This window comes from Schistocerca cancellata, chromosome 7, assembly GCF_023864275.1.
Source record: "Schistocerca cancellata isolate TAMUIC-IGC-003103 chromosome 7, iqSchCanc2.1, whole genome shotgun sequence".
NCBI classification, from domain to species: Eukaryota; Metazoa; Arthropoda; class Insecta; order Orthoptera; family Acrididae; genus Schistocerca; species Schistocerca cancellata.
In genome coordinates, this window is record NC_064632.1 from 341,966,930 (window position 1) to 341,990,052 (window position 23,123).

At 43.5% G+C, this 23,123-nt stretch overlaps 1 protein-coding gene across 1 annotated transcript in view; it reads right to left on the minus strand.

Moving 5' to 3' along the window:
- LOC126092156 (cleft lip and palate transmembrane protein 1 homolog) overlaps nt 1-22,920 on the minus strand; it is a 45,883-nt gene extending 22,963 nt beyond the window's left edge. The window contains exons 1-2 of the mRNA XM_049907625.1: nt 22,740-22,920; nt 22,283-22,501 (exon numbers count right to left, since the gene is read on the minus strand). Of these exons, the coding sequence (XP_049763582.1) occupies nt 22,283-22,501; nt 22,740-22,850 (330 nt within the window). The 5' untranslated portion in view covers nt 22,851-22,920. The remainder of the gene's footprint in view (nt 1-22,282; nt 22,502-22,739) is intronic.
- Nucleotides 22,921-23,123: the final 203 nt, after the last annotated feature.

Consider the following 23,123-nt stretch of genomic DNA (forward strand, 5'->3'; position numbering starts at 1 on the left):
CTGTATTAATCTACGGTTTGTTCCTTGGCTTTTCTGGTAGCACACCTCGTTTCCGACCAGATCCCTTTCCAGCAGTTAGATTCTTGGTGATTGAGTTTTTCTCTTTTTTTTCAGATGGATTAGGTTGTGCAACTTAATTTTACAGCCTACATTACCCTGAAACCTATGGCAGGCCGCACTTTTCCTGTATCTGCCCTATTCCAATGGCCTCAACTGATCAGGCGAAATCAGAATTCAGGCTGACATCGTTGGGGGTCATACAGCCTACTACGGCAAGTGAGTGATCTACTGCCCTCGTGACTGTTATAAAAATGAATGGTCAGCTTCATGTCTGTGGTGACTAAAGTTCCTGTTAACGCTCTATCAAATCTATCACTGACACCTACCTTTTGCCCCGTCAGGATCAGTTACTGGCCAAACTTGCAAGGCTCCAGTTTTCCTTTAAAACTGTTTCATCTAAAGCCTATTTACAGGTTCCATTGGATGAGGATTCAAAATGACTCCTCGTGATTAACACATCCTTCGGGTTGTACCAATCCCAGCGTCTCCTGTACGTAGTGATTTTTTGGCTCTTTCTTTCTCTTTTTGGAACTATTGACAATGTCCGTTCCGGGGTGCATCAACTGACACTTTATCTGAAAACTACCTTGAGCAGTTAAACAGAGAACCGACTCGTGGCGATAACATATTAGACCTTCTGGTGACAAACAGACCCGAACTATTTGAAAAAGTTAACGCAGAACAGGGAATCAGCGATCATAAAGCGGTTACGGCATCGATGATTTCAGCCGTAAATAGGAATATTAAAAAGGGTAGGAAGATTTTTCTGTTTAGAAAAAGTGACAAAAAGCAGATTTCAGAGTACCTGTTGGCTCAACACAAAAGTTTTGTCTCAAGTACTGATAGTGTTGAGGATCAGTGGACAAAGTTCAAAACCATCGTACAATATGCGTTAGATGAGTATGTGCCAAGCAAGATCGTAAGAGATGGAAAAGAGCCACCGTGGTTCAACAACCGAGTTAGAAAACTGCTGCGGAAGCAAAGGGAACTTCACAGCAAACATAAACATAGCCAAAGCCTTGCAGACAAACAAAAATTACGCGAAGCGAAATGTAGTGTGAAGAGAGCTATGCAAGAGGCGTTCAATGAATTCGAAAGTAAAGTTCTATGTACTGACTTGGCAGAAAATCCTAAGAAATTTTGGTCTTATGTCAAACCGGTAGGTGGATCAAAACAAAATGTCCAGACACTCTGTGACCAAAATGGTACTGAAACAGAGGATGACAGACTAAAGGCCGAAATACTATATGTCTTTTTCCAAAGTTGTTTCACAGAGGAAGATTGCACTGTAGTTCCTTCTCTAGATTGTCGCACAGATGACAAAATGGTAGATATCGAAATAGACGACAGAGGGATAGAGAAACAATTAAAACCGCTCAAAAGAGGAAAGGCCTCTGGACCTGATGGGATACCAGTTCAATTTTACACAGAGTACGCGAAGGAACTTGCCCCCCTTCTTGCAGCGGTGTACCGTAGGTCTCTAGAAGAGCGTAGCGTTCCAAAGGATTGGAAAAGGGCACAGGTCATCCCCGTTTTCAAGAAGGGACGTCGAACAGATGTGCAGAACTATAGACCTATATCTCTAACGTCAATCAGTTGTAGAATTTTGGAACACGTATTGTGTTAGAGTATAATGACTTTTCTGGAGACTAGACATCTACTCTGTAGGAATCAGCATGGGTTTCGAAAAAGACGGTCATGTGAAACCCAGCTCACGCTATTCGTCCACGAGACTCAGAGGGCCATAGACACGGGTTCACAGGTAGATGCCGTGTTTCTTGACTTCCGCAAGGCGTTCGATACAGTTCCCCACAGTCGTTTATTGAACAAAGTAAGAGCATATGGACTATCAGACCAATTGTGTGATTGGATTGAGGAGTTCCTAGATAACAGGACGCAGCATGTTATTCTCAATGGAGAGAAGTCTTCCGAAGTAAGAGTAATTTCAGGTGTGCCGCAGGGGAGTGTCATAGGACCGTTGCTATTCACAATATACATAAATGACCTGGTGGATGACATCGGAAGTTCACCGAGGCTTTTTGCAGATGATGCTGTGGTGTATCGAGAGGTTGTAACAATGGAAAATTGTACTGAAATGCAGGAGGATCTGCAGCGAATTGACGCATGGTGCAGGGAATGGCAACAATCTCAATGTAGACAAGTGTAATGTGCTGCGAATACACAGAAAGATAGATCCTTTATCATTTAGCTACAAAATAGCAGGTCAGCAACTGGAAGCAGTTAATACCATAAATTATCTGGGAGTATGCATTAGGAGTGATTTAAAATGGAATGATCATATAATGTTGATTGTCGGTAAAGCAGATGCCAGACTGAGATTCATTGGAAGAATCCTAAGGAAATGCAATCCGAAAACAAAGGAAGTAGGTTACAGTACGCTTGTTTGCCCACTGCTTGAACACTGCTCAGCAGTGTGGGATCCGTACCAGATTGGGTTGATAGAAGAGAGAGAGAATTCCAATGGAGAGCAGCGCGCTTCGTTACAGGATCATTTAGTAATCGCGAAAGCGTTACGGAGATGATAGATAAACTCCAGTGGAAGACTCTGCAGGAGAGACGCTCAGTAGCTCGGTACGGGCTTTTGTCAAAGTTTCGAGAACATACCTTCACCGAGGTGTCAAGCAGTATATTGCTCCCTCCTACGTATATCTCGCGAAGAGACCATGAGGATAAAATCAGAGAGATTAGAGCCCACACAGAGGCATACCGACAATCCTCCTTTCCACGAACAATACGAGACTGGAATAGAAGGGAGAACCGATAGAGGTACTGAAGGTACCCTCCGCCACACACCGTCAGGTGGCTTGCGGAGTATGGATGTAGATGTAGATGTAGATATCTTGACAACATCATTGTAAAGGGTGCATCCATGCACGGGCATTTACGCAACTTACGCTCCTTATTCCCAGTCTTACACACTGTCTCAATAATGCGCAACTTGGTAAAGTCACACTTTTTTTTGAATCATCCATTGTATTTCTAGGGTTTGAGGTTTCTCAGAATAGTGTAAAACCTATATGTCATCACTTTGCCACTGTCACAGCTCTGCCTTGCCCTTCCAATGTCAAAGAAAGCATTTATAGGGAAAACTGTCTACTATCAAAAATTCATTCCGGATGCAGCCACGTTTGGCTATCCTCTTCTCGACGAATTGCTCCACAACAAGTCTTTTTCAGTGGTCACTGGCCTGTAAGCATGTGTTAATGCTTTTAAAATGTAAACCACATTCTGCTCCTTCCATCCTGGTCACCTCTTTGTCTTGGCTACAGAGACCTCTCAATATGACCTCTGAGCAAGGCTGTTTTTCCACATTGCTGTGAGGACAGTTCGAAATGTCCTATAGCTTACACGTCGAAAATGCTCAAGTCTGCTTAGCAGTGCTACTCTGAAGTGGAAAAGGAAGTGCTTGCTATCATCTATGCCTTCAGGAAGTTTCATGTATTCTTGCATCGGTCTAACTTCTGCCTCATTACAGACCACAAGCACTTGGCTTCATTGTTTAATCCTTCTGCTTCATTGCCCGACAAATCAGTACATCACCCCCAACCTTGGGTCTTCTTTCTGTCTCACTATAACTATGAAATACATTTTGGCCTACCATGCAGCATGATCAGGATGAGCTCCTTCGTTTTCAATTAGATGTTGAGGCGCAACATACAGTGTATGAGTTTCCTATTATGGGCTCTCAGATCGTTGCTGTTGTTGTTGCTGCTGCTGCTAATCTGATTTGCATCAAGCTGTTCACCTCTTTCAACACGGTTGGCCAGACAGGCCTCCAAGTAGGCTTTCTGATGCCTTACATAACTATTTTGCCCTCTGCATCACTGCCTTTTGGTGTTTGATGGTGTTGTCCTCTTAGCTAAAGATGGGCTGTTGCCCAGGGTTGTGACCTCAGGTGCCCTACGGCAGGATGTGCTTCACCTCCTCCATCTCTGACAATCAGAAGGATCTCTCGTATCAAGTCATTGGCCCACTGACAAATGTTTTGGCCTGTGCGGCTTGTTGTCACCTGCACTCAGGACGTTACACAACAGGCAGTGCTCTCTCTGTGTGGTCCACACAGGGAATGCATCCTTGTTGATTTTTTGGGACTATTTCTCGATAGTTGTCAATGCTTTCTCTAAATTTCTGTGTTATCTTCTGCTGTTCCACGTTAGTCCTCTCAAAACTATTTTTGTACTGAAAGATTGTCTTACTTGCTCAGGATGGATAACAGCCTACATATTGTCTCAGACCTTCCACAATTTCTGCAGCCATCAAGGCAATCGCCAGGTAACAGCTCCCCCCCACCCCAGAAAAATTGGAGGAGAGGCGAAATGTGTTGTCCGTATGTTCAAGGTTCAAATGGAGAAGTACGTAATCGAATCTTTTGCAGACGACACCTTGACGCCCTTCTTGAGTTTTTATGCTGGTGAGGGACCGGAGTCCAGCTGAGATGCTCTACGGTCGCCAGCCATGTATGCTTCTGAAGTTGCTCGTGCCAACCCACCAGCATCCGTGTAATCCTTGTCGAAATTCGCTCCTGGCTCCACGGTCTGCGCTTGTAGGTTTGGCCGTCACCCAAAGTGGATTCTGGTCATGGTCTGTGGCTGCTGCCTCTGTATGGTGGGCACCAACAAGGGACTGGTGGAACACCACTGCCACCTGTGTATGGAGCACACCAGTGAGGGGCTGATGGTGCACCACCGTAATCAGCTGCCTCCTTGCGCCAAGGCAAGGGTTGCAGCTCCGCTGCCTTTGCCTCCCTCAGTGCCTATCCCAGCATCGAAGGATGTCCCTATGGCAGGCCAGACTCACCCCCCTTGTGAATGTCTCTGTCTCCTGCCCCTCCTCCTGGTTCCGGTGCCCCGATGCATGCTGCAGGCCTTTTCCGTGGTGCTTTGATACCACTTGCACATTCACCACTGGCTGGGCTGGCACCACCAGATCCGTCACCACAGGTGTTCCCAGGACACCCCCCCCTCCCCCCCGAGTGGCCGGCATCTTCACTGTCAGAGCAGTTCCAACACATCAACGATTCAGACATTGCAATGCTTGCAGCACCCATATCACTGGTCCTCCTCATAGTACACTGCAGGGGTGGGTGTGAAGGGAAGGGGCAATGGGGGGGGGGGGGGGGGGCAACTGCTGTATATGTCTGGAGAGAGATGCCACTTCCACACCTACTCAGCAGTTCCAGCCTAGAATATTCTTCCATTGCCACCAGCATCTGCCACAGAGGCTGCAAGGGTATTTTCAGTCGCCCTGATGCTTGCATCAGATAGTCCACTGTATCAGCTGTACAGCCTGGCCACCAGAAGGCACAAAAGCAGTGCGCACACCACAACATTCAACCGGAGCCCTGCTCTATATAAAGACAGCCTGGCTGGCAATCATTCTCAGATTGTGTTCCAGTACTTACTGTACTGTTTCTATGTTTGTCATTTACTTGAATGTGGATCAATAAACTGTTTTTCTTAGTGGCAAGACTGTGTACGATTAGATAGCTAAGACTACAAAAGCCCTTTATCATCTTCATATTTGAATTTTGAAGTGACAGCTTAACTAGCATCAGAGCTATCGCTAACTGTATTTGTTTATCACATTTACTTTGGTGTTCTGTCACACTTTGGATGGATGGATATGTTTGTATGGGCACATGACAGCAAGGTCTGTAGCACCTGAGCAATAACAGATTGAAAGGAGTGTCAGTAAAATACACAAAACAGGAAGATAAAACGGCACGTGAAACACAGGTAACAAAAGTTGGAAAACTATGTGCGTACCCGCACAGGATCACAGAATGAAGTATTGCATCGGTAGTAAAACATTAACTACACAGGAAGAAAGTGGTATAAGGAGCTAAAACAATATAACAGATGGATGAAGCTGGCTGATTGCAAGGGAAAAAAGGAGAAGCCAGCCACTCTGCAACACACTAAAACCTCGAGCCTAAAAGTTTAGGCCTGGATCTAGACACATCACAAAACTTTAAAACCTTAGTCACACTCGCCTCATCAGCTAAAATCTGTTGTAGAATTTTAGAACACGTTTTTTGCTCGAGTATCATGTCGTTTTTGGAAACCCAGAATCTACTCTGTAGGAATCAAAATGGATTCTGGAAACAGCGATCGTGTGAGATCCAACTCTCTTTATTTGTTCATGAGACCCAGAAAATATTAGATACAGGCTCCCAGGTAGATGCTATTTTCCTTGACTTTCGGAAGGCGTTCGATACAGTTCCACACTGTCACCTGGTAAACAAAGTAAGAGCTACAGAATATCAGACCAGCTGTGTGGCTGGATTGAAGAGTTTTTAGCAAACAGAACACAGCATGTTGTTATCAATGGAGAGACGTCTACAGACGTTAAAGTAACCTCTGGCGTGCCACAGGTGAGTGTTATGGGACCATTGCTTTTCACAGTATATATAAATGACCTAGCAGATAGTGTCGGAAGTTCCATGCGGCTTTTCACAGATGATGCTGTAGAATACAGAGAAGTTGCAGCATTAGAAAATTGTAGCGAAATGCAGGAAGATCTGCAGCGGATAGGCACTTGGTGCAGGGAGTGGCAACTGACCCTTAACATAGACAAATGTAATGTATTGCGAATACATAGAAAGAAGGATCCTTTATTGTATGATTATATGATAACGGAACGAACACTGGTAGCAGTTACTTCTGTAAAATATCTGGGAGTATGCGTGCGGAACGATTTGAAGTGGAATGATCATATAAAATTAATTGTTGGTAAGGCGGGTACCAGGTTGAGATTCATTGGGAGAGTCCTTAGAAAATGTAGTCCATCAACAAAGGAGGTGGCTTACAAAACACTCGTTCGACCTATACTTGAGTATTGCTCATCAGTGTGGGATCTGTACCAGATCGGGTTGATGGAGGAGATAGAGAAGATCCAAAGAAGAGCGGCGCGTTTCGTCACAGGGTTATTTGGTAACTGTGATAGCGTTACGGAGATGTTTAACAAACTCAAGTGGCAGACTCTGCAAGAGAGGCGCTCTGCATCGCGGTGTAGGTTGCTCTCCAGGTTTCAAGAGGGTGCGTTTCTGGATGAGGTATTGAATATATTGCTTCCCCATACTTATACCTCCTGAGGAGACAACGAATGTAAAATTAGAGATTCGAGCGCGCACGGAGGCTTTCAGACAGTCGTTCTTACCACGAACCATATGCGACGAACAGAAAAGGGAGGTAATGACAGTGGCACGTAAAGTGCCCTCCGCCACACACCGTTGGGTGGCTTGCGAAGTATAAATGTAGATGTAAAATAGAGTGTAGATCCCCACCAATATTTGCTTCTGCCCTTGCATCACATTATAAAATGCACTCTGTTAAAATGTGATGGATAGAGATATGCACGCCACAAGCATCACAAAACCGTAGTGAAAAGCTATGTTTCAGAGGGCTGTCACACGCAATATATATATTACGTTGTCCAAATTGTGTATGACACTTGTGCTCTTTTAGCCATATTAGTCACTTTCCTCCAATGTAAACTAATCCGGATTAACAGATAACTTTATAGAAGTCCTCGTGCATGCCACCTAGCAGGAGCTTCTTTGGCAGACCCCAGCAAGTCTTTGTTGTTGCCTCGATAGATTGGTTTAATGACAACTTAGCAAAAATTGTCTGCAACGTGGTCAATGACTCCCTGCACTTAGGAGAAGAACAATACAAAGGTTTTCTTCTTCCTGATCTGTCAATCCTTTTCTTTGCGAATATGATTTTTAATGATGGGTACTCCCTTGCAAACAATTTTGAAGATGCACCACAGCTTCTGCAGGTCCACCATAATGTTGTCTGAATCACAGATTCAGTAAGGCCCTCGACTGACATACGTGATGCCGAATTATTCTGCTGAGGATGGTGGTAAAAGATACCCACCAGTGCTAGTGGACTTCCATTTGGTGACATGTTCACTTCTACATCAAGAGACAAAAGCACACTTTTCTATTTCCACCGTTAAACCATTTCTGTGACTAGTGGGCTGGTTGGGTGTTAATGGACTAAACAGCAAGGTCATCAGTACCTCTGACAGTGGGTTGTTTGTATGGAGCTAGTGACATTTACCAGAAATGTGACTGGATGGTGAAGGTAAATAGGAGTGGCAATATCAAAATATTGAAGACAACACTGATGACAGAGCTGAGAAATAATTTACAAAGGAGTAAGAGTATATGGTATAGATTGGGCCAGTACATAGGTCAGGGAAGATGAAGGGCCACCTCGGGCTCATCTGTGGCAGGAGAAACCCTACCTGCATCCAACTGCCAGCCAATCTGATTACACTTTGATGATGAAGCCTGAGTATAGTTCAGGGCTCAATGCTGTGTTCAAAAGACTGCACCTGAATACAGCTCAGACAGCAATCTTCTTGGCACATGAAATAACTATTGCTCAGAAACTGGACTCATTCCTTATCAGAACACAGTGTGGATGTCTCACAACCTGTCCCTTGACAGGTGCTGCCTTCTGTTGCCAATTTCTAGGATTATTTTGAAAGAAACATTAGTGACTGTAACAGCTGTTGTCGTAAATGACAACCAATATGATTACATTGACAATTTTGCACATGAGCTTGTTAAGCTTTGCAAATTTCTTGTAATTCTGCTACAAATACATTATATTTTTGAGTGAGCAAGAAATTTTGGAAGCTCAAGAGAAAGATACTGGTCAATAACTTATCTCACTTTTTTTGAGAAGGATGATTAAACTTCCTGTCTCATTACTTTAAGATTTTTTATCCATCAAAGAAACAAAGTAAAAATCATTATTTTAGATTTTTTACCTATCAAAGAAACAAAGTACATATGAAAAATAATTAATCTTTTTCTTTGTTTGTATTACACTTGAAGATATGTCAATTACATGTGTGTCAGTATCACTTTAAATAATGGCATAAATGGCCAGTTTTCTAGGTCTGACATTCTTCCAAGTGGCTGATCTTCAAATGGTTAAGGATGAAGATAGTTACAGAGATACATAACAGGAAAAGTCAGAAGATTAAAAATGTAATGGACTTCAATTGGACTTTCAACAGAGACAATGCGGCACATTTGTGTTCCCCAGAGCTCTGCATGTGACCGAAGCTGCCTCTCCTGCAGACCTCCCACCCCAGATTCATTATAGTCGCAATATTAAAGAGGGGGACCAGCACTCACTATTCAACAGAGGGCAGTCACATCCAAAAACAAAACAGAATAAAATATGTATGATAGAGACAGCTGGTAAAGGAGATAGGGTTGAGGGACATCCAACCTGAACGACCCGTGTCGCTGCCCCAAAGGTAATTTAAAACATAATATCTAAGAATAAAAACCACTTTCACGGAGACAGCGGAACCAATTCAATTGTCGAATTGTCCACTAATATTAGATACAAAGAATACAGCAGAACTTGCTTAGCATGGAGAGCCAGAAGAAGAGTGCATTTCATCATGATAAGAGCTGCTGTCCAGAAGGTTTGCAACCGCAATGTGGGAGTGGCTCAGTAGATAAAATACGACTACGGGTTAATGTTGTGAAGAAGAGTGCATTTCATCGTGATAAGAGCTGCTGTCCAGAAGGCTTGCAACCGCAATGTGGGAGTGGCTCACTATATAAAATACAACTATGGGTTAATGTTGTATGGTCAATGTGGAGGTGACATACGATGGTGGATTCCTTCCCCACTCCTGCAAGGGGACTGCCTATGGGATTAGTTAGGAAGTAGTATTGCACAATGGAGGACTAGGTCTACCAATTTCAAAGAGAAAGGTGGTGTCAAGCCACTGCTGCTCCTTGGGTTTAACTGGCTGGGAGGGCTTCACCGATTCAGTCTCCGGGACTGAGGAGGATCGGGAAGCCCTTCGACCTGCAGATTGTGGGCACTTGCACCACTGTCGATCGTCAGCCTTCCCGCCGGTGGAAACCTGGGAAGGGAGGGACCCAAGGGACCCCTTGCGAGCGTGAGAAGCCGAAGAAGTTGGACACTTCTTCGGCTTAGAAGCGGGGACCGACATCCCCGATGGGGGGGATGGTGTTGCTCCTGAGGTAGGTGGCACAGGAGCAACCCGGTGGGTAGAGCCCCCCACTGGCAAGGGGGCAGGAGGAGTTGTACCACTCGTCGATCCGGCCGGAAGGCTCGAAACTGATGGGGCTAGCACAGGTGTTGTAGCAGCGGCGTAGGAAGTTGTCATTCGCACTGGATGTAATCGGTCGTATTTCCGTTTGGCCTCAGTATAAGTCAGTCGGTCCAGGGTCTTATATTCCATGATTTTGCGCTCTTTCTGGAATATTCTGCAGTCTGGCGAGCAAGGTGAATGGTGCTCCCCGCAGTTGACGCAGATGGGAGGCGGGGCACATGGAGTATCGGGATGAGATGGGCGTCCGCAATCTCGACATGTGAGGCTGGAAGTGCAGCGGGAAGACATATGGCCGAACTTCCAGCACTTGAAGCACCGCATCGGGGGAGGGATATAGGGCTTGACGTCACATCGGTAGACCATCACCTTGACCTTTTCCGGTAACGTATCACCCTCGAAGGCCAAGATGAAGGCACCGGTAGCAACCTGATTGTCCCTCGGACCCCGATGAACGCGCCGGACGAAATGAACACCTCTACGTTCTAAGTTGGCGCGCAGCTCGTCATCAGACTGCAAAAGGAGGTCCCTATGGAAAATAACACCCTGGACCATATTTAAACTCTTATGTGGAGTAATAGTAACGTTAACATCCCCCAACTTGTCACAAGCAAGTAACCTGCGTGACTGGGCGGAGGATGCCGTGTGTATCAGTACTGAGCCAGAGCGCATTTCAGACAAGCCCTCCACCTCCCCAAACTTGTCCTCTAAATGCTCGACGAAGAACTGAGGCTTTGTGGAGAGAAAAGACTCCCCATCAGCTCTCGTGCAAACTAAGAATCGGGGCGAATAACTGTTACCTCCATCCTGGGACTTGCGCTCTTCCCACGGCGTGGCCAGGGAGGGGAACGTTTTCGGATCGTACTTCTGAGCATTAAATTGAGCCCGAGAACGCTTAGAGACTGCTGGCGGCTGGCCGCCAGCGAGAGATGATGTACCACGCTTCATTGCGGGTCATCCGCCCTGATGCCACCTACTCCGACCAAGGGCCCTCCCCACGGGCGCCACCCAGCCACAGCAAAGGCCACCTGGCAGGATGGCCGTTGCCGGGAGTCCTGATACCCCAGGAGGATAGGCATCTACTCCTTGGCATACGTGGGGAGTTAACGGCGCAGGCATCAGTAGAGCGATCCCTGTGTTGTCAGGGGGCTACAACCAAGAGGGTACATGGCGGCCCCACCACAACGGACTGGCTACCGTGCTGGATCTTAGGTGCAAAACTGTCCAAGGTCGTCGTCGCAGTTAAAAGAAACACTGCAGAGGGCAGCGTGGTAATCGCACCCAGGGACGTATCCCCGCCCTAAAGATCGAAAACGAGCGGGACACCATTGCAACGACGTGAAAGCCGGCTAAAGGTCTAATTGCACGACGGATACAGTGCACCTTGTAAGGCGCCCTTCCCCAATTGGCTCGCTCTTTGGAAGAATTTAGAAAGATGGAGGTCAAACCCGAGAGGGGACCATCACATAAGGCCAAAACATGTGAGACTCCTTTTAGTCGCCTCTTACGACAGGCAGGAATACCGTGGGCCTATTCTAACCCCCGAACCCGCAGGGGGGGCACCTCAAGAGGTGAGGGCTAGAAACCATAGAGCATTAAGCTCCCACGTGCAGCTAATCTGTAAATATGGGGCAGCCAAATCAAGTTTTTATCAAAGAGGAGTCCCAAAATAACAGGTCTATGCTATAATGTGCAACCACTAATTAGAGTTCCGGGTCAGGATGGACTGTGGTACGATGACAGAAATGCACGAGCCGTATTTTTGCAGGAGAGGAAAGAGTCCCAGTACAGACCCTTCAGAGTGAGACACTTTTGGTACTGGTATTCAGCCAAGTCTACTTAGTGGAAACTGTACCAAATGCAAAAATCAATGACCTGCAGCTCTGGACTGACCAGTGGTCCAGCAGATTGCTGGCCTTTTGACAGCAATGAACAGTCTGATACTCAGCACAAAGCCCTGTGGGACACCATCCTCTTGGACTCATGGGGAGCTGAGTGGACTCGTGGGGAGCTGAGTGGTGAACCAGTTCCACCCCAAAACAACTGATGGGATAAAAACTGACGAAAAAAAGCAGTAGGGAGCCTTGAAAGCCCCAGTCATGGAGAGCAAATAAAATGTAATGGTGCCAAGCTGTGTTGTATGACTTGTGTTAGGTCATGAAAAGACTGCAATGAGGTGGTGGTTACAAAAATCCTGTTGGACTGCCATTTACAACATAACCAGATGGCCAGCTGTGGATTGTTCCTCCTGGAAACTACACTGATGGGGAGGGGGGAGTCCCAAGAACCCAGCATAATCAGCAGGCAACCATGTTTCTAGCAGATTGCAAATCAATTTGGTGAGGCTAATCAAGAATTAGTTGTTAACAGACATTCATTATCTACCCTTTTGAATATATAGTTGAAGACCCAGATTTCAGCCTTTGATTAACATTTGGATGTTGGATCATCTGATTATAAATCAAATCAGGTCTTGGGGATCGTATAATATAACGCAAGTCTCTGGAGCAGGTTCTCAGTCAGTAAAAGGTTCATTACACTGTGTTTCTCTCCTTCGGGCTGTCAGGTGCATTTTCTCTGGCATTTTGGCAGATACTTTTAATTTCACTTTTGTAAAACATGGCCCAATGACACCATGCTCTTCTTACGACACCCATCAACAGAAAGTGTTGGTTTGTGTCTATTACAAGCAAAATTATTTTTAAATCTGAATTTTACGTGGCTATTCAATAGTGGTCCCAAATTAATGTAGTGAATTATTTGTTTGATTGGTATGTATTAACAGTAACAGTAAAACATGAAAAATAATCAGTACTCCAGCAGTGACTGAACTGTGCTTCTCTATGGCAGTAACAGTCAACATTGGCCAGGGCACTGCTGTCACTGCTGGAGTACTGGTTAATCTTCGTGTTTTTCTGTCCCTTTTAATGCACGTCATTAAAACAAATATCACACTAGACTAATTTGGGACTACCCTATTGAATGAGCATATAAAATTCAACTTTAAGAATCATTTGTTTTGCAGCGAGAAATAAACTGACACTTTCTATTGATGCTGGGCATCACATGAGACATGATGAGCAGTACATGTTTGGGTTGATTCCAGTTAAAATGTTGCAAAAATAAAACTGCAAATATCTGCTGAAACACCAGAGTAAATGCACTTTATGACTCTTAGGGGAGAGACCCTGTATAATTCATTATGGCAAGGGGTGATAGAGAGGGAAATGTGTTCAACTTGTTATTTATGTATTTTGTATACAAAGAGGTTGCTGAATCTGTTCCTAACTCGGCCACAATGCATGCAGCAAGAACCCATGTGTTGATAAAGACCACCCTGGCAGAAGAGACCTGGTAGAGTTCTTGATCTTTGGTGGCCCAAAAGACTAAGGAGCTCAACCCACACACAGCACCACCAGCATTACTTCTTACTATGTTGAGTTAGATAGCGGGACTTCATGTGAAGCCACATAAAAGTGAGGTGGCCAGTCTGGAGGGTGTCACTTCGCTTGAGATGTTATAGAGCTCTTTGGTGATCCTGAATAGCTGTCGGGATGTCTGGTCCTGTGAGAGACTGGCTGGATGCAGAGGGATCCGCAGAAAGGTGAATAGTAGCTCCAATAGCGCAGGTGATATCATGCCGCCTGCAATCCCATGATTGCAATCTGACAAGGAGCGAAGATGACAACAGAGGCATTCTTGGAAAGGCTTGTCTGTTCAGAGCAGCAACGGAAGAAGAGCAAGCAGCTTTAGGACCCGCAGTCCTGAGACTCCTTCAGCCATTGGCCAAGAGAAGGGTTTTGATAGGCAACCTGTCACTGGTGGAAACCAGAGGAAGGAGCTGCTTCTTCAGCCGGATGCAAGAAATGGTTCCCAAAGATGGTGCTGGTTGATTCAGTTTTGAAAAAGATGAGGCAGGAGCAGCAACAGTTCTGACTTTTGCATAACTTGTCATCAAGTTCAATGGATGCATGTGTCCATATTTTTTTCCTTGCCTAAGTATATAACAGACATTTCCTTTTGTTTTCCTTTATTAAATACTGGACAATCCAGTGAATGTGAACAATGGTGTTCTGTACAATTTCACACAAAGGTGTTTGTTCAAAACAGCAAACTTCTAAAGTGATCTTCCAGTTTCTGCATTTTGGGTTGAACATGCTCATGGATGACCCTTGTCCAGAGTGAAAGCATGGGGAACATTGCAAGGAAGGTGGGAGTAGGGTTTCGTGTCTCACATGCACACCATAACTTTTTCCGAGCCGACGTTCCTTCAAGAGCTAAGATGAAAGCATGTGTATCTTTTCAGTTATCTTTTGGATGTTTTTGTATGCAACAGTTAAAATGTAAACTTCATCATTCTATGTTATTTACAGTGCACAGAGGATGTTCAGTGCTGTATTAACTTGGCACTATTTAAGGCATTCCTCCCGTTTAGGTATACACTACAGAAAAAATTTTGAAAATGGGAGATCAAACCAAAAGGAGAGCCACAAATTAGCAAGCAGAACAGAGAGACACAGTCCAGTCAACAAGACTGACACCATAGTAAAGAATATAACAGATGTAAGGATAGTGTGAGATAGGGGATTGCAGCATAAGAAAGAAGTAGGTGATTCAACAGCTTTGGGCCCCATACTCACCATACACATACTCATTAATGCATCGTGGACACACTGTGAGGTACGTTTCTGTGCTGTGTGTTGCGGTGGAAATTGCAAAGGCTCCTTTCTCCATGGGGCACGATAAGTAACAAAGCCAAGTTGTATGTAGACATGGAATGAAACGGAAATTCTTGAAATGCTTCCATGAAGAGGTCCACCAGTAATGGTGAAAAGACTCGTACGTACTCCAGGAAGACCTGCAGAGGATTAATGCATGGTGCGACAGCTGGCAGCTTTCCCTAAACGTAGATAAATGTAATATAATGCGCATACATAGGGGCAGAAATCCATTCCAGTACGATTATGCCATAGGTGGTAAATCATTGGAAGCGGTAACGACCGTAAAATACTTAGGAGTTACTATCCGGAGCGATCTGAAGTGGAATGATCACATAAAACAAATAGTGGGAAAAGCAGGCGCCAGGTTGAGATTCATAGGAAGAATTCTAAGAAAATGTGACTCATCGACGAAAGAAGTAGCTTACAAAACGCTTGTTCGTCCGATTCTTGAGTATTGCTCATCAGTATGGGACCCTTACCAGGTTGGATTAATAGAAGAGATAGACATGATCCAGCGAAAAGCAGCGCGATTCGTCATGGGGACATTTAGTCAGCGCGAGAGCGTTACGGAGATGCTGAACAAGCTCCAGTGGCGGACACTTCAAGAAAGGCGTTACGCAATACGTAGAGGTTTATTATCGAAATTACGAGAGAGCACATTCCGGGAAGAGATGGGCAACATATTACTACCGCCCACATATATCTCGCGTAATGATCACAACGAAAAGATCCGAGAAATTAGAGCAAATACGGAGACTTACAAGCAGTCGTTCTTCCCACGCACAATTCGTGAATGGAACAGGGAAGGGGGGATCAGATAGTGGTACAATAAGTACCCTCCGCCACACACCGTAAGGTGGCTCGCGGAGTATAGATGTAGATGTAGATGTAGAGGAGAGGGCAGGGGCCCCGATAACTACTACTATACATTTCCACTTTGACCAGTGATGTTATACTGGACCCAAAGACCCAACACACACAGTATATGAAAATAGTGACCAATACTTGTATATGTTTCCATGCCTCTGAAATGTAATATGAATTATAGAATTGTGACAACTCTCTCTCTCTCTCTCTCTCTCTCTCTCTCTCTCTCTCTCTCAGGAAACACAAGAGAGAAACAACATACAGCTAAAAATTACAAAGCATAGTACGGACATCTAGAATTGAGTTATAAAGCTCAAGTACACACAACAATGCTAAAACAATTAAATCCTGGACCATAACACTTTACACATCTAATGGAAAAATCATGAAAAATAACTAAAAATGGAATTGAAACTTTAACTGAGCTACATAACTAAAGTTGCCAAAGCAATTAAAAAATAAAAAATAGATATAAAAGAAATCTTGCCATATTCAGAAAAAATTGCCAAAAATTTGTGAGAACTAATGCTTCACTCATACAATGTAAGCTAAGCTCCTAGGTGTCACCAAACCTCACCCTCTGAAACCATGCCACATTCATAAAGAAACAGTCAAATATTTGTGAGAACCAAGATTATCACTGCTATTCATTTCACTCACAGTAATTTAAGTTGTGCTCTTAGGTTCCAGCCAAACCGCATTTGGAAATCACCAACATGTTCAGAATAAACAGCATAGTTTACCCAAATAACTAAGAGAACCACAGATGACATTTAATAACAGGCTGCTTATCTTGTTCACGTCAAACTCACAGTGTCACATGAGAGCGGCTCAGGGTGACACCTGGAACTGCACACTACAACTGGGTAAAACTCTATAATAGGGCCAGTAGCGTACTTAAGTGTTTCGAGCAGGAATGTTGTCAGCACTTGCCGTGAGGTATGATGGGAACAAAATTAGGTGTGTCAGACAATGAGAGAGCAGCAGGCAGATGTGTTCCAAAGTAATACATTCAGAAGGATGGTCAAAACACTGCTGTAAATGAGGATTATAAATTTAATTGCTCCTTGTTTTAGTTGCAGCTGTTTAAACTGTGCTAGTTCCTCAAACCAAGGACAGCATCACAACCCATGATATATTCATAAAATCAATGAAATGTTTCTCTGCTCTGTGTTGCTATGGAATCAATCTGCATGAGCACCCTAGGTGGATCAATGTTTTTAATTAAATCTTGGGAGAAGGTAGGTGGATCAATGTTTATAAATATATCAAATATGTGACTATTATGAATAAATAATGATCCACCTGCCTTCTCACATGATTTAATTAAAGAAATATTAATCCATTTACTCAGTGTGCTCGCACAGTTCAATTGCGAATTCATTTCACCACCACATTTGATGCATTTTCATGTCTCTGCAATTAAACCACGAGACGTGCACCACCATAAGTCCACTTTATAGCACTCGCTGCCATAATCACAAAATATTTCTCTCAAAACTCACTAATACACCAAAAAACAACAAACAAGACAACAGTATCAATTTCGGCACCAAAAATACACTGCCCCTGTTCTCACCTCTCACTGTTATGTCAAAGAATCATCCCACTGGCTATGTAAAACTGACATGCTGCTAACCTACGAGTGTTAGATAAACACCGCAATGATTGCCCCTGGCCCTGATCTAGACTTCAGCCCTAGAACTGATGCAGGGATTCTATTTTAATGCCATCTGTACATCCATAAAATTTCCCTTCCCTGTTAAAATTCTCATCTCTTCCATCGGTACAATATTAAGATAGAGTGTCCTGTCGACGCCAATATTGTTAGACACATAGCTGAGATTCAGACTGAGGCAGGTTGGGAAAAGTAATTGGGCTTACACTTTTAAAGAAACTATTTTGATGTTTGTCTTAAGCAATTTCAAGGAACAGGAAACCTAAATCTGGATGACCTGAGTGGAATTTGAACTGCTTCCTCCTAAATGCAAGTCCAGTATCTCAAGATCACAACACCTCACTCAGTACTGATAGGACTCCTGAAAGAACACTTGTTTTCTCTGTTCATTTTAACTGTAAGCACATTATATATGTAAGCCATGAGTGTGCCTTGCATTTTGCTGTGGTGTCCATTGTATGTTTAAGCTGCTCTGCTTGAATGAAAATGATTATGTTGTTGCTTTGCACGTCTGCAATGGGTAGTCACTCTTCTCTCTATACAATTGGTTTCAGCAGCTTTCAGGGGCACAATACCCACCCATTATGACAAATTTCATCTAAATTTATGCTATTTTTAAGGCTTGACCTGAAATTAAAGTGACAGAAGTGGAAGTGTCATGCATGAGAGAGAGAGAGAGAGAGAGAGAGAGAGAGAGAGAGAGAACGAGGCATTGATTTGCCCAATGGAAAGAGTACAGCATGATAATTCAAAGGTCAGGGGGTAGTCGCCCTTTGAGGAACCATTTTTATCTTTTTTTTTCTCGGTTTTTACCTTACTTATAGAGCACGTAAATCAAAATAATGCTCAAGGTATTATATTTATTAATACTGTCACAAATTAGAAGGAAAGGCAAAGAAAAATTTGGGATGCACAAACTCACATCTAGGTGGTTTAAGTGACAAAGTAAACCTGAGTCCCTTGCCCAAACTGTCCACAGGGGCATCAATGAGGCTGTGATGGGAAAGGCTGACCAACAGCTGTGACATGTCAAAATTGTGTTTATTCCTTTCAGTTTGTTTCTGATTGTAAATTTTCTTCTTCTACTAGCTGGAGTTACTTATGCTCATTCTGGTGGTTTGTTGTAGATCAGTCCAACTTTCTACCTTTTTGCCATATCCGCTTCACAATCACTGCTTATGCCAAAGAACGCTATTAAAAGTTGTGTCTGTCTACTGAATTTCCACCACAAAGGACTCTGAACTGTTTGTTCAATGAAACAGCAGACCTCGGTCAGTTTGAGGTATAAAGGGACCAAACTACAGGGTCTTCCGTTACTTTTTCCTCATGCAAACAAGGCTAAAGTTAAAACAATTCCCAAAAGGAGTCATGGAAAGGAAAAGGGTAGAAAACTAATGAAGAACCAAAAAAAAAAACAAAAAAAAGAAAGATGCTAACCAAAAGGAGAATATATACACAAAGGAAAAGTAGTGGAAGCTATTAAAATAATATAGCAGGTGGCCAAGACTGGCTGATGACAAGAATAAAAAGGATGACTCAGCCACTCTCCAACGCACTAAAATCACCAGCCTCAAAGAGAAGGTGAAATGAATACACATACGGACAAGAATACCAAGGAAAGAGTGAGGAAGAGTTAAAATGGAGGGAGGATGGCGGCCTGGGAGAGAAGGCCAGATAGTGTGATAAAAACCCCCTTACAAAGAAAATGTAAAACACCAGCCATTGAGGCATTGCCACCCAACATAGGAGGCAGGGTGCTGGGAAGGTTAAAAGTCTGCTGCAGAGTGGCTAAAACAGGGCAGTCCAACAAAATGTGGATGACAGTCATGTGGGAGCCACAGCAACACAGACGGGTCCTCGCAATGGAGTAGGTGACCATGTGTTAGCCAAGTATAGCCGATGCGGAGCTGGCTTGCATGGATAACTGCCACACATTCATTATCTTCTTGAAAACACATAGTTAGTTTGGTGTATTATGGGTGCACCATTCAGTATGGTAGAACTATTTTGCAGGTATTTGTCTTGCACATAACTAATTTTGAAATATCTACTGAATGGTGGTAAAAAGTCTGTTACATATAATTTAAAGTATATACACTGATAATCAGATGAAAATTACTCCAGTTAACTCTACACACCTCACAACTGAGGTCCTCCAAACAGCACTTTCTCCATCATGAGTGAGGTGTTCACCACTGACGAAGTGCCATAATAGTCAGTCAGTTTGCAGTGCTCAAGTACTGCACAGCAGCCAACACACAATTAACAAGCAGAATGTTGAGTCTTGTTCACAGTCCGGTTAACTATCCCTGATTATAGAGAAGGGCACAATGTCCTCTATCCCTTCTGTACCTTGCTTCCTGCTCAAACTATCATTACCAAAGGTGTGGTTGACAATCATTTAAGCAACACTGTGACTGAAGATGATACATCATTCAGCGTAGTGTCTCATCACAAACCATTCAGGCTTCCCTAAAAATTATCAATTTATGATTTTGCTTAACTCCAATATAAAAAGTTATGTGAGCCCACTACTTTTTCTGACTGCTTCCCCCCATAATCATTGAAATATATACAGGCGTCTATCCTCAGCCTAGTGCCTCCCATGCTATTTGTCAGGACATGTAGGCATTGGGGTCCATGAGGTACGGATCTTCACCACTTTATTCCATGAACAGTTTTAACACACATACCACACCAACCCATCATAACTTTGTTTGTCACCCTAACACCATATAAGTACGGACTTATCAAGACTCCATTGCAAGTTGAGGAAGACACTTGCTCTGCATCCAAAACTACGACCATGCTAGTTACATAATGTAAGGCGTGCCGCTCTTCAGCAACCCTTGTGTGTGGTGGGAGCCAGGGGGTCCGCTTGGGAGGAGACAATCGGATACTGGTGTGTGCGTGTGTGGTTGTGGTGGTGACGATGGGAGGGGGGAGCCACTCTGATACCAGTGTGTGCTGACTCCAGTAGTTTGTCAGCAGTCCAAGATAATGAGCACACAAGTCTGATGTGTGCTAGCATCTAGCCCTTACAGATATAGTTTTAATGTACAGCTTTTCTTATGGTCTGACACTTTTGGAGCTACCCCTAATTATGTTTATTCTAAATAAACAGATTGAAAATACGGAAGCGTCCGATCCCGTCCGTCTGCTTTGACCCATGACGTCACAAATATGGTGGAAACAAAAATAAACACACACACTTGCCACAAGAAGCCTAATGACACTAATGGGACAAGCGCAGGAAATGGGGTGTTTTGGGTGGGGGGGGGTGGGCAAACTAAATATAAACAAATTTAGACGCCTTGCGTAGCTACAACGTGTAAGTGAAGACAGCCATGCATGAATACCCAGCCACCTCCCCAGGGGTCGTAACCCCTGCAACCCATAGAAGATAAAGATGCTTCAGTAGCTGATTAGTGTGTCTTTTTTAACAAAAAAATCTCACGGGATAGAACGAACAGATCAGAAAGATAAATATAATAAACTAAAACAGAAATTGGAGGAAACAGATAATTAAAATAAGTAATAAGCGTTTTTAAATAAAAAATATCTCACGAGATAGAACGAACAGATCAGAAAAGTAAACAAAATAAAACAGAACTGGAGACAGCCACACTCAAACCAAACTCCACGCCGTCATGACGCCACACACGACAACACCCTTACGTCATGGGTCAAAGCCGACGCGTGGGATCGGACACTTCTGTCGACCCAACAGATTTACCCAACCTCAAAAAAATCTTTCTGGTCATTTCATACAAAGTTTGCTACACTAGTGTCCTCGTCTAGCTTTCAATACACTCTTGATCCAATTATTGGGAACATTTAGTTTTGAAACCAATGGCGCAAGTCTTATGAAAACATAACTATGGTCGTCACAGTAATGCCAAAGCATCTAGCTCATGCCTTCCATTTCACTCAATATCTGAGGTCCACAATCTGTTCTAACAACAATGTTGCTGATTTTAACCTGTCCAGCAAGCCACAATAAAAACCTCAGATCCCAGTAGGCCTACTGTTATTGCCAATTCAGATGTGAACCAAACACTGCAATTGATTGAACCCTGTGGTCTTGTCACTACTGGGACCATTTCTTAAACATGTTAACCTACTCCTATGGATTTTCACTATGTATCACAGAAAAGTACACACCAAACGAATGTAATGATTTGCTCACATGTAATAGATCTCCAAAAAAATCTGTTTAGTGGTATTCTGTCCAATTTTATATTATCTAGCTGACCAATTTAAAAGGCAGCATGTTCACAAGAAAAACTTTTGTGAAGAAAGGATTAGGTCATAAGTCATCTGCAGTGCTCTAATTGGAGATTGATTAAAACTCATTTCAGCAAGGTTGGCAAGGAAACTGGGCCAAGTATGTAGCTCCCCCCCCCCCCCCCCCCCCCACACACACACACACACACACACACACACACAGAGAAAGAGAGAGAGAGAGAGAGAGAGAGAGAGAGAGAGAGATAGGGTTGAGTCCTCAAGGCAAAATACAATACTAACAATCAAGGTTTGCCAATACTGTGACAGGTTGGTTGCAACAGCTGATAAAATGTTTGGGATATCAACAGTCACTGTCTCTGTTAATGCAAATTTCTGGTGACACTACCCACAACTGACTCATGGTACGGGGGGATGGGCTTGACGTATCACTACATCTCAGCGTTTCATTATGGGTCGTTTGTAAAATATACGTTGGCACAAAGGAGTTAGTTGCTTTGCTGTTAAAATCATGCAACTGAGTTATGACTAATGATGCCATTCTGGGTAGTTCTGCAGTATGCAAACTTACCATAATAGTTCCATTCTCAAACAAATTAATTGCCGGTCTACGGCTAGTAGAAACACCCGCTGGAGCATTAGGATCTGGTGTCTGCGCAGGAGCTCGAAAAAATGAGGTTATGAAATATATGATAAGTGCCCTAATAATCAGCGATTTAATAATGGCGAAAAAGGACTCCCATCTTGTTGGCTGATATCTCTCCCGTTCCTGGTTCACACGCGCATTAAACTGAAACAAAAGCAAGTATTTAGTTTTCACAGTACAAAAATACACCAACCATGGCGTGCCAGTTATTTTATGTACATATATAAAACACACACACACACACACACACACACACAAAATCAAGGGCTTCTTGTTTATTTTCACGCAGAGTCACATGCTTTCAGGTGTGCAAATGACACTGAAATCTTGTTCACAACATCACAGTATATTACACACACGAACAATTGGAAAATATACTTACGTCGTTTTGCCCCTCTGTCTGAGCATTATCTACAACTTCCCCGTTTGCATTCACCAATACATTACTAGCCACATTCTCAACTTCACCACCAGCAACAACTCCATCAGCCATGATTATCGAGCTCACTACAAAGTACAAATGAATAAACCTTGACGACAGCCTGACGCAGAGATTGTTGTGTTACATAGCATTCATCTGAGGTGAACGTGCAAAGTTCATGATCATGACGTCATCGGAACAGTGGTAGGATAAAAAGCTTTAAATTGAAAGTATCACCTAATAATTAATCCAGAAATATATATTAATAAATTTATATATAATGTATACCAGTGGAGAACACTAGTATCGCCACAACTAAATTTCTAGTTCCTTAATGTAGGGGCG